Here is an 11,865-nt window from a genome sequence, read left to right on the forward strand (position 1 = left end):
CAGGAGCACCATTTTGCTATGTTGTTGTCTCATGTCTGGCATAATAGGTTCCCTATCTTGGTTGAGGCTTTTGTGTGCTACTGCAGCGCCAATAATAAAAAATATAATCAATGAATGGTAGATTGTGTATTCTTCACAGCAGGGACTCTGTCTTCATCTGGGTTGTGCTGGCAGGTTTGCTCAATTAGCGGCATCCAGAGGGGAAGATACCTCCTGTATCAGAAGAACTAAGGGAGTGTGGCAGGGGAAGACCAGAAGGACAGGTCTGGGAATAGCTGTGCTCAGGAAGGAAGATAGTGTGTAAGACCAGCTTTCAAGGAGGAATAGGTGTTGAAGCATTAGTCTGTGGCCACTGTAGTCAACAGAAAGACTCCTTTTGGCTTCACTGAGCAGTGGATTTGGTCCTACCTCATGATATATATGCTTTAACTCCATTAATATTACAGCAGAAAGAATTTGGCTTGGTGTGTATAAATGTACTCAGTTCCTTACCAGTTTCCTCTGCCTCCACTTATACACGTGTTCTCGTCTCACTTTTTACCCTTTGCTCCTCCACCTCGTAAGCTAGGCAAGTTTCTGTGGTGCAAAACAAATTTCTAGGAAAGTAGAGAACAGCTTTGCATAATCTCAATGAAACAGAACTACACAGCACCTTTTCTTCAGTTGTAAGGAAGCCCAAGATAATAGTGAGCATAAATAAAAAGGGCAGGGCTCTTGAAATATGTTCATCAAAGGTTTGTAATTCTTATTATGTCTATCACATAACTGTGAATTAATTTTAATAATTTATATGGAACACTCATGGGACAGTAACCTTTACTCCACAGAAACAAGCTTCATTAGACCTTGGAAGTCAGGAGCAGGGTTTTTTAACTTTTTTATAAAAATGGTATCAAAGCCTATTTTAAGGGGCTTTTGTGTCATTCATCACCATAATCACGACTCTGCAGCTCCTTAAAAATGGTGTTAAAACTTGCCTGTCGATATCAGCTAAACAGGTGGTGAGCTGTACTGTCTGCACTCTTCGTCTACACAAAAACATGCTCATGTTATTGTCACCTCCTCCCCATTCCCTTCCCACCTGTTTGTCTCATCTGCCTTGTTTTGTGAGTGCTGTTGGCCTGCACTTGTAAACTCAGTGTGGCAGGAACTTTTCATTATACGAGCATGCAGCACCGAACACAACAGGATCACAATCTCCGACTAAGGCCTACAGGAACTACTCCAATACAAATACGAATAAGAAAACTTCAGGGCACTTCTTCACCTATTGCTTAAAGATAAAATCTGCCTTCAGATGAGCAACCTTCCCTTATTTAAACAGGTGTCCAGAATCTAGTGTCTCAGTATTGTAAATTAAGTCAAAACAGTATGTACCTTAACCAGTATTGCAGCAGTCATTGTACACAGAAATACTCCATGATTCATTGGCATGATTTTTTGTGCTGTATAACTCGATTACAGCAACATTGTGGGGTGTAACAGGGGTGTAAGTTGTAGCTGTGTTGGTCTACGGACATAGGCAGACAATGTTCTTTGGGTGAATATGATATCTTTTATTAGACAACTTGTAGGGTATTGTTTTTCAAGAATAAACTTTATCCTGTATTTTTCACATAGCTATCCTTGAATTTTCTTGACACAGAGGAACCATAATTAAACTTAATCTAACTGTGAATCTTCAGTGATATATGCCTAGAGATATTTATGCCTTAAATAGTAAATGTTTTCAGCCAGATTTTATACTGCCATAAATCAGCATCACTCCTGTTATTCCTAGGGGGCTATGCCAATTTACACCAGTTCTGTTATAGATTATGGGCTAGATTCTCATCAATTCACACCAAGATGTTCAGCTATTGAAAATATTTATTGCTTTAGTACCTAGCCCCAGTGTGCTAGGCATTTTAAATGTGTTTAATGAAAAACATTTCCCATCCCCATAAAGCTTAAAATACCTAAGTAAATATGCACAGTACACAGGAAGAGAATTCATAACCATTTATTAATGCTACTGTCCTGGAGGTTTCACTTTATTATGGTGCAAAAATGCTTTTGAAATGCTAAACTAAAGAAAAGCTAAACTCCATGACAAAGGCAGAAGAGACTATAGGCGATGGCATACAAGGGTTCTACTTGCGCCGGCTTCTATTCTCATTTTATAAAGATTTTAATGTCACCGTCCATTATCTGTGTGGGATTTATTTTAAGCTGACATGCTCCTGGCCTCATGAATTTGCAATGCATTTTCCAATTAGTAGGGCATTTTGTGAATGGCAAGGACTATGTTTGTTTTTGCAGCTGGGAGGGGATCAGGGACTCCGAGGGCGACACTTTCAAAGCTGAAAGAAAGCAGTGTGAGTTCTGAATGAATATTTTATGAAATCTAAAGGTATTAGAACACTGTGTCTGATTCAAGAACACAATGATCTTGCAGCAAACATTTGAGGATATCAGAGAAAGTATTTCAGATTTCCAAAATATTAAACCAGTCAAAACAGTCATGGGAATGGGGCTTCCATTTGTTAAACGAAACAACCTACAAAAACCAAGACAATAACTCTCCATTAATAATACTGCCCAAATAATAGGTGTAGTTGTGGTGATTTATTGCGGGGTTGCACATTAATGACGTTATGGTCATAACACGAATTTTAGGCTATTGGAATAGCCACCATTTATGTCGGGCATGGATTTCACCCAAACCAGATGTCTAAGAGTCTCTCCAATGGGAACACTCAAATTGAAGGGGCTGTGAGAAGAGGATGGCTTTCACTAGAGTAAATGTGAACATAATGTTTTCATAAAAGGTTTGGTTTGGTTTTGTTTCTAGGAAAACAGTGTGATTATTTAGGTATGCCCTGTCTTGTTACAAACCAAAATGTAGCAAAACTGTCCTCCATCAGGGGAAGCAAAGGGTGAAACTCATTCATCTACTTCCAATTTAGGAATACACTTCAGCACATGCTTCACTGTATCCGAAAAAGTGATACTTTCCTGAACTGGGACCTAAGTAATAGGCTTAAAGCATCTAGGTAACTTATAAAAGCCATTACATTTGATTTATCTTCTTGTATCGATAGACTAAAATATCCTTAGTAACAGAAGCAAAGGCTGTTTAAAAGGAATATCTTTGATATCTTTATGTTGCTTCGTTCTCTTCATTGCACTAGACAAACCATTCCAACTTATCTCAGTATGTTAGAATGATCATCGTAAAACTGCAATGAAAATTAAGGCATAATAAATTGCACAACTCAGAAAAGATATCCGAGTTCACAGACCCATTTCCCCCCACTCCTCCAGCTTTCCCACAACTAACCTAGGTGCTCTATCAGTGTAGGCCATCACAGAAGACAACTTTCCAGCTGGGAAGGTGATATGACTTGTCCGTCATCTGAACCCTTCTGGTGGCCCTTGCATTTTGTGCCTCTCCGGCACAGCTCTGTGGGATGCCTCAACCTCCTGATCTGTGAGGCAGAAATGAAAAATGTTTCCCTATTCAACAAGGGTTCAAAAGTTTGAAGTGGACCCATCTAGAGATTAAAAGGAAACCGGAAAAGGAGCATTTAAATCAACTGCATCTCAGGAAGAAATATCTTGCAAGTGAAAAGTCTTTTAGAACAGCTGTCCGAGGGAAGTGGCAGAATGAATCCCTAGGGTTTAAGAAGCTTGGCTTCACAAAACATGGGAGAACGTGCTCTTGGCATAACCCTGTGCTGCAATCCCAAAGGCAAACAGATCTTTTCCTTCTCTAAACTCCAGGCACTGTTTGCTTGACTTTCCCAGTTTCCCCCAAATGCTTCCCATTTGTGCTACATCAAATCCATTATAGTAATTCCTGTAATGCACACACTGGCTCCATCAGGCCTGGTTCCCAGGGTCTCCTGAGGAGTCTTTTCTTTCATCTCAGCTGGCTTTGACCAGCCCCAGGATTTTATCCGTGCAGTCCAGGTAGGCAAAACTCGAGCTCATTTATAAGCCAGTGCAGCACTGGGAACCACCTAGCGACACAAGTGCAGGGATGAGGAAGAAAGGGTACCTGCGGGGCCAGGCAGGGGAGGGACACTTGCGGGCTCACGTACGGGCGCGGGGCAGGCTCAAGAAAGCGCGTCAACGGCCGCCAAGACGCGCGCGACGGTTACTTCAGCGGAAGGCCCCGCCCCCGGCACAGGCCGGCCTGGCGGCGCGGTAATGGAGGCCGCGGGCGGAGCAGGGCAGGGGGAGGCCTTTGGTGGCCGCGGGGTGAGGCCTCGGGTTCGCCGGGTGCGTGGCGGAGAGCGCCTGAGGCGGGTTGCAATGACATGGATCCGGGCGGGCGGAGAGGAGGGAGAACTCCCTCGTGAGGAGGAGGGGAGCTTAAAAAAAAATAAGTAAAAAATGGAGGCGTTTTAAGACCTGGCTGGACCTGTGGTTGTACCAGGACCCCCTTGGTAACCTGCTGGCCGCAGGCTCCGGACGTCTGCCCACCTGCAAGGGCGTTGGCGACGTGCAGGGGTGTGCGTGCACCCCCTGAGTGTGGCGGCGCACCACCCTCGACGCCTGCGGGTGGTCCCCAACTGCGGGGGGTCGCCAGCCCCAGCTCGGCGCTCGTCCTCTCCTCGCACCGCCGACCGAAGCTCGCCGCAGCCCCCCGGCCTCTGGCGTTCGTGACCCACAGTTTTCCACGGTTTCCTCCTTTAAGGGAGGATCTGGGCTCTCCAGTCTGTTCACAACCCGGGCATGTAGTCTCGCACCCCGCTTTTAGGTCCCAACCCGCGTGGGTTGAGAAATGCAGGGAGAGGCGTGACCTCCTGAGGTCCCTTTCCACCCTCATTTTCTATGATTTCTTTTTTTCCCCCACACGATGAGACCAGCACGAGATTTGAGCTGCTGGGGCTGCCATTAAAGCAAGCCAGTGTGGCCTGAAAATTACAGGCGTGCTTCATTTTCCTTTTAGGTCAGGATTGTCTGCTCTTCTTTAGTATCTGGGGTCATGCGGTGACAATCAGGATGGATTTTGTATCTGGGGTCACATGGTGACCATCAGGATTGTGCCCCAGGATGAAGTGACCCTTAGGACTTCAACTGAGGGGAGGTAGAAAAGATATGAGGAAGGATGAGTAAGAACCATAATTGACACTAAAATTGTATCTCACACCTGCTGGGTTATGTAGTTACTTCTGTATTTCTTGACTCTTTAAAGAGTAGTGATGTAAAACTGCTTTCTCCAAATGTTAATTTAGGCCTCCACAGATGGTAACCATCTGTTAAATGACTAGCAATTTAAAATATTTGATTAGCACTTTATATAGCTTGGATGGACCTACTGTTAGCAATATATAAGTGTACTTGTAGGGGGAAATTTGCTAGATCTTGTTCTTTTTCTGTTACTGTTCTGTTCGTGGTAGATCTCCAAGCTATCAATATTTTTGCATGCCTTCTGTTTTATTTATATGTCGCGTTTAAAGTTGGAACTTGAAGCTTGCAAACTGATTGTACCTGAAGCTGTTAGAACACCATTAGAAATCGAACTGAACTCATGTAACCACAGTAGCGATAAAAATAAAAGCCCTACGCCTTCAATATCACCTGTGTGGGTGGGACCCTGCATTTATTGTAATGATTTTTAATATTAAATTATAATAGCAAAAGCTATTATGTCTATTTATACACTGATTAATGACAACCGTCTTTCAAACCATTAGGTTCTCAATAGCCTGAGCAAGTTCAATGTCCATTTCGGGGGGGGGGGGTCATGTCCTTTTTATAGATGGGATTCTCTTTCAGTCCCACCAATAAAATGAGGATTTGGACATTGATAGATGAAAGATGTTACCTAACTACAAAACAATTAAGCAAATCATTGTACTAATCTTGTCTTTTCCTTCTAAGTACTTCTGAGTTTCTGCTGTTGAATTTTTTTAAGTTTACCAGCTGTGATGCTTTCTTTGTAAAATTTGCCTTGTTTCACTTTGTACAATGTGCATGTCTCAGCTCTGTAACAGCAGCTTGCGATTGGTTTTTTAACAGCTGAATACACAGCATGACAATGGCTCCATTACCAGGAGCTGAATTAATTCAGAAGCCTTTACAGTTGTACCGCTACCTGCTTCGATGCTGTAGACAACTTCCTGAAGAAAATATCCGCCAGCATTACAGACATGCCATCAGACAGGTACGGAGGAACCTTGTTTTCAATGGGGAAACATGTAATGGTTTCTGCTTCTCTAATTTTTTGCATTGTTTAATGCTACTTGTAATGGATTAAAACTTGGTAGTGGAAGAACTGTTTTTCTAAAGCCTTGGAAAGACATGATAAAGGCTAAAAGGATCTTACCATTTAAAAAAAAAAAATCCTCTTTTGTATGGTTAGTAACACACACAGGTTATTAAACTAGAAAAATGTTTTGAATAACCTTTCCATCTCTCGTGTTTCTCTTGGGGTTTGATTGAAGCCTTGCTTGTACCAGCAAAATATACTGTACAAAGACTATTTGTTCTTCATAACAGTTGTAGTGCTCAGAGATGTTCCAAATGGTTAAATGTAGGGAAAATGCGCTTTCATAAGAATTACTTTGCAGGGCTAAGTACTAGTTTGATCTACCCCAGTGCCAGTGTGGATGCAGTAGTTCTTGGAAAGGATTCTGTGTTAGAAATTGTGTTCTTAACATAAATCATCCATTGTTACCATGGGACATCTATACACATACTCCAGGGTGGAGGCAGAGGCGCTTTAATTAGGAGCATCTCCAAGAGCTGCTCTAATTGAAGCATCTGCAGTGGCATGTGTATTTGGCATTCCACGTTTCAAAATGGTAGCAGCAGCACTGAAGCTAAAGCTTGTTCAATGAGCTTTAGTTCAAGTGCCCCCACTACCATTTTGAAGCATGGGGACTCAGCATAGATGAGACATGGAGGCTGCTGGAGTGTGTTAATTAATCAGGTCTGCTCTATGTGCTAATTAGCATGCGTTGGAGCAGATGTTTGGCACATGTATAGGTGCCCATGAGCACTAACAACTGTTTTCCACCTGGTACAAAATTAGACTTAAGGTCACTTTTAAAGTTAAGCTTGTGTTTCACTGTTGTTCTGAATTAGTTCTCTTTTATTCACTTTGTTGGCACAAATTGCTGCATAACCCCCTGCTTTACTAACAGGTGGAATGAGTTTGAATACTTAGTGTGACACCATGTTTAGTATTGCCCTTTATGAACATACCTCATCTAGTTTACTTATTTCTGCCTTGTCAGATTATCTGCTCATTTTTCATCTTATGCTTATTTCAGGATTTTAAAACGACTGTTATTTTAGTACCATCTGAACAGCTGTTTCATTAACTGGATTAGTCATTTTCATTTTAACACTGTAGAGTTTCAAAGTTCACGAGGATGAAGACAGTCCTGAAAGAATCCAACAAATTATAAAAAGAGCCATTGAAGATGCTGACTGGGTCATGAATAAAGTAAGTGCATTTGATACGAGCCTTGTCCCGTAGCATGCATTTTGGTTAATTCAGTTCAGAGGTTAGCGTGTTGCAAAGCAAATGCAACTTATGGCCCTCTGCACTGGATTTGAGATCTGTGGGTGAAGGGAATGCTATAGGAAGTAGGCATGATGAGAATGATGATGATTTTTATCAAAAACAACTCATGCTATGTGGGGGGGAATGGGTGAGGAAAGCCTAATATGAATCAGTAAATGAGAACCACAAAGATTGTAGTGCTTTGTTTCTAATGGGAATTATTTTGGATTACACTAGTTGGTGGCAGCAATAAATACAGCTACTCAAGTATACGAGGAAAAAAGACAGGAACCCTCTGTATTGCAAAGATAAATGATGAGTCTTGTCAACCCCCCCTCCCCCAAGCAATATCCCGTTCACCTGTAACTGGCATACACAACTTTACAGAATGCTTTTCTCGTATGTCAGGCCTGCGCTCCTTTGATCAGAATTAGACCACATGGTAGTAAAACTGTCATAATCAGGTGACACTAGCTATCACCAGTGGAACTGCATCTGCTTTAGTTCAGCAATAGGAAACTGCCTTCAGAGTCTCACTGTAAGCAAGGCCACACAGATATGTCATGTTCTGTCCAGGGAAAATAAGAGTTGTTGCCTGAAAGGTAAGTTGGATTCTTACATGAGGAAATGCCAGTCTCTTGTGATTCATTAAGTCATGTGTTCAGCTGACTTCAAAAATGTATTATTTGACTTTTAAAAGCCTTTGGAAAATCACTCTACTAGCCAGAGAATTCAAATGAGAGTTAACATGGGAGCACCCAAAAACTAGTCACAGAATCCAAATCCCAGCAGTGTTAGCCCGGCTCTCGCTCACTAGTATGAGTGCCTACCTCATTGTTTTTACTGTGATGTAAAGGGCTTATTTCCGTTCTTGAACAGAGATTTCAGACAGCCACAGGTAAATTACTCCAGATTTAAAACTGCAAGAAAAAGGAAAGGCCTATCACATCCACGAAGAAAATGGATCACCTTTTATGTATTCTAGAGGAGAAGTGTATTGTAAGTGAATCGGGAGGTTTTTTTTCCTCCTGGGGAAACAAAAGAAGCACAACACAGGTCATAAAGTAAATATTAAATGTTAGTAGGATTTTACTGTATGAATTGTTACTTTATATATAGCTTCTCTTACAAAGAATGTTTTTTGTGTTGTTTTTTTTTTCTTGCAGTATAAAAAACAAATGTAGAAAGAGATGATGCTCATCGCTACAGATACTAAGATGGAATAGGAGCAAATAAGTCCAGTTGTTGGTAATGGTGCCTGCAATTTACCTGCACATAAGAGGTGTGATATTCTGCCTTGCTAGGATGTCATGTGATTTAATTCCCTTTTTTGAAGTCTTTCATCCACCAGTTTCACATAGCTCAGAAACAAGGACAAGATTTTAGTATTTATAATTGCAAATCTTGGCTCAAGATCAAAACTGCCCCAGAGTTTGAGATGGGGAAAGAGGTTTCAGATCTGAGCTTTTGGCTTGGTTCATCCCACTGTAGAATCAGAATCTGAATTAAAATCCCAACACTGAGGATGTTCTAGATTTTATCTGCTGTGTTTGCTAGCGATGTTGAAAATGGTAATAATTAAAACTATTGCAAGTCTTCATTGATGTTATAACTCGGTGACCTGTGAAAGGTTAATAAAATGGACACGGACGTTTGTTCCAGGCTGAAGGAAATGGGTCATTCTACTGACTGTATCAAGGAAATTTAAAGGTTAGTCCTTTAATTACTTCAAATATATATAAGCTTGTCAGCACAAACTGAGGAGAATTCTGTGCCCTCAGTTATACCCAGGAATGAGGGAGCTTTATATGAATGTAACAAAGGGCAAAATAATGGTCTGTTGTATCAAATGATCTTCCTCTTCCTTTCAACCCAATTAAAAAGAGAATGACTGCAGTCTGTAGAACCAGCAAAATAAGTAGGGGAAGCACTTCTCTGCCTTTCTGGATTGTAAAGCACTTCTAGCTTATTTGAATGCAATTTTTTTTGATTGAATGTATTTAAAAAATAACTAGTTTAAGCAGAAATGTTTCTGCTAAACTACTTTAAGTGTGAAAATCAGGAGCCTATCTTCACATTTAGAATTGTTAAACTGACGCTTCCTGCCTAAATAGTATCTGGAGGTGGGGAAAAACACACAAAGCCATGTTAAAATGTTGTGTATGCAAGTACTAAAAGGGGAAATTAAGCTAGATGCTTTAATGGGGTGCACTTGTATCAGCCTTATCCATAAATATTTGCTTTGAGTTTGTAATGTAGTGGCTAAAAAAATTATTATGAAAGCTGTGGTAGTGCATAAAAGTGAAATGCAAACTGAGTAATTTATTAATATGGCATTAAAATTGTTATTTATTTAGTACCAATGACGTGGTAAGCTACGGAGCCTCGTAACCTGTGACTGACTGACAACCTAAGGGCTTGACTGGATCCTTAGGCCATGGTCCTAGAACCAAAAAATAGTTGATTTAAGTTGGTCCATAGGTAGCAGTGTACTTAAATTTAAGTCCCAGAGATGGGCTAAATCAGGAACTGTGGTACTATTCACATAGTTAAATTTTATACACATGCTCACTCTGTGTGAGACTGTGTATATATGTTAGTGCCATGCAGAATCAGAATTTTACATCTGCAGAAGGTGTAATTACAGAAAAGATAGGCAAAGGCTAGTCATCAGGCCATACCCAAAGGCTGTGCAGCTCTTGTACTCTGGTTGCTTGCTTGTGTCCCCATGTCTTCATTGCTTTTGTTTTCCATGCCCACGATGCTTTCTGAGATGCAGTTACTTTCTCGTATTGTACATTCTAAATTCACCAGTAGTTTTCCTTTCTAAGGGTAACCACCAATACTCTGCGGTCCTAACTACTGAATTTTGGGAAAACCGTTTCGTTTCAGCCAGGATGTTATGTGTACTATGATGCTGAGAGAGACACTTATATACATCATTGACTTACCAGACTATACAGCTAATTAATTTATAAAGGCCTTGGTAAATCATTTGCAGCATGTTATAAATAGTTCCTTGCCAACATTCACTTAAATATCTATTAAAGGTGGTCATGGGGGGGAGGGGGGTGTTCCTTTCATTGTTATAAACAAATCTACAAAGAAACCAACAAGAGAGGTTAGATATGCCAAATTGAGAAAATGTTGCATTTCATTTAGGTGCTTGTATTTACGTGCACTTTTCTCTGTCTCCAGATGGCAGTGGAATATGCTTAGGGATATTATTTGGAGCCCTCTAGTCTAACACTAAGACGTGTGCTTTTGTTTTTCTTTAAGTATTTTCCTCTGTAAGCTAATGGGCTCCCTCACTAGGCCAAGCAAAAAAAATCAACCTCACACCTGTGACGCTTTAAAGTTTTCTGTGGCTTATTACCAAAGCCATACAGATGAAATAAATACAGAATAAGGCTGTGCCTTTGACCCAGTGTGATTGCCTGGGTTTGGAGACCTTTCACTCTGTGAATCTCTCTCTGTGTTCCAGGTTTGTCACTGGAACCAGCCTCCCTTTTGTCCAGCTGAATTCTCTCCGACCTTTACAGAAAACATCTGGCCCAATTGCAGCCCAGTGTGGCTTGTAAAGGCCTGGATCACTTTGGCATACTCACCCTGAGGACTAGCCCTATAAAAGAAGTGGAATAACAAGGAGTTAATATCAGTGTAAATTCTTAGTTAGATGTGCCATGCTTGTGTAAACTGGCTTGTCTACACTAGGGTTTTAGTTTTGGTACAAGACCTTGGACATGACTTAAGGGGCAAGGGCAAAGCTGTTGCTGTCAACAGCTGAAACAGATAGTTATTGATTCTTACTCCAGTATATATGTAGCATCAAGTATAAGGTGATTGGGATCGAGAGGAAGTTTATGCATGTGTGTACATGCATATGAGAATAAAAGATTGGTTTTGATGACAATGGAAAAAGGACTAGCAAGTAGGTTTGGGGAATATTGTCCTTAAGTAATTGAAAGTGCTGAGAAAATGACACTGGTAAGGATCACATTAGTGTTTTGATAGAATGGCAATGTATAATTTTAAGAAAATAAACATGCTATTAAGCAGTGTTGGCAAATTGTCATGAAATTTTACAAGCCCTACTTCTTAAGACCTAAAGATACCTTTTATTTCATAGTTTCATAGTAGCTCCATGGTTTCATAGTACTTAGGGTCAGGAAGGACCTGAACAGATCATCTAGCCTGACCCCCTGCCACAGGCAGGAATGAATGCTGGGTTCACAAGACCCCAGACGGAGATTGGATGATCACCTTCTTGAATTTGCCCAAGGTAGGGCGAGGACCACTTCCCTGGGAAGTTGGTATCAGATTTTGGCTACCCTAACTGTAAAATGCAGTGATAGATGCAG

General features: G+C 41.1%; 1 protein-coding gene across 6 annotated transcripts; it reads left to right on the forward strand.

Annotated features, from left to right (window-relative positions):
• The first annotated feature begins 4,056 nt into the window (after positions 1-4,056).
• LYRM9 (LYR motif containing 9) lies at positions 4,057-11,565 on the forward strand. Of its 6 annotated transcripts, none has more exons than XR_016438983.1 (5): positions 4,161-4,245; positions 6,013-6,157; positions 7,352-7,444; positions 8,671-8,786; positions 9,167-11,565. XR_016438983.1 is itself a non-coding variant. In XM_090026175.1 (4 exons), the coding sequence occupies exons 2-4, from the start codon at positions 6,026-6,028 to the stop codon at positions 8,686-8,688; spliced, it is 243 nt and encodes an 80-aa protein (XP_089882301.1). In that variant the 5' UTR covers positions 4,057-4,191; positions 6,013-6,025; the 3' UTR covers positions 8,689-11,565. The 6 variants fall into 6 exon arrangements, 4 of the variants coding, with proteins under 4 accessions (XP_089882301.1, XP_089882299.1, XP_089882298.1 ...); XR_016438984.1 differs by having other exon boundaries at positions 10,989-11,565; XM_090026175.1 differs by having other exon boundaries at positions 4,057-4,191; positions 8,671-11,565.
• Positions 11,566-11,865: the final 300 nt, after the last annotated feature.

This window comes from Crocodylus siamensis, chromosome 13 (assembly GCF_052110815.1).
Source record: "Crocodylus siamensis isolate JL-2025a chromosome 13, ASM5211081v1, whole genome shotgun sequence".
In the NCBI taxonomy this organism is placed as follows: domain Eukaryota; kingdom Metazoa; phylum Chordata; order Crocodylia; family Crocodylidae; genus Crocodylus; species Crocodylus siamensis.

Bases quoted from the DNA above. Each gene is read 5' to 3' on its own strand.
- LYRM9 (XM_090026175.1), top strand. From the start codon at position 6,026: ATGACAATGGCTCCATTACCAGGAGCTGAATTAATTCAGAAGCCTTTA. The intron at 6,158-7,351 runs GTACGGAGGAAC...TTAACACTGTAG, and splicing joins ACAGACATGCCATCAGACAG to AGTTTCAAAGTTCACGAGGA.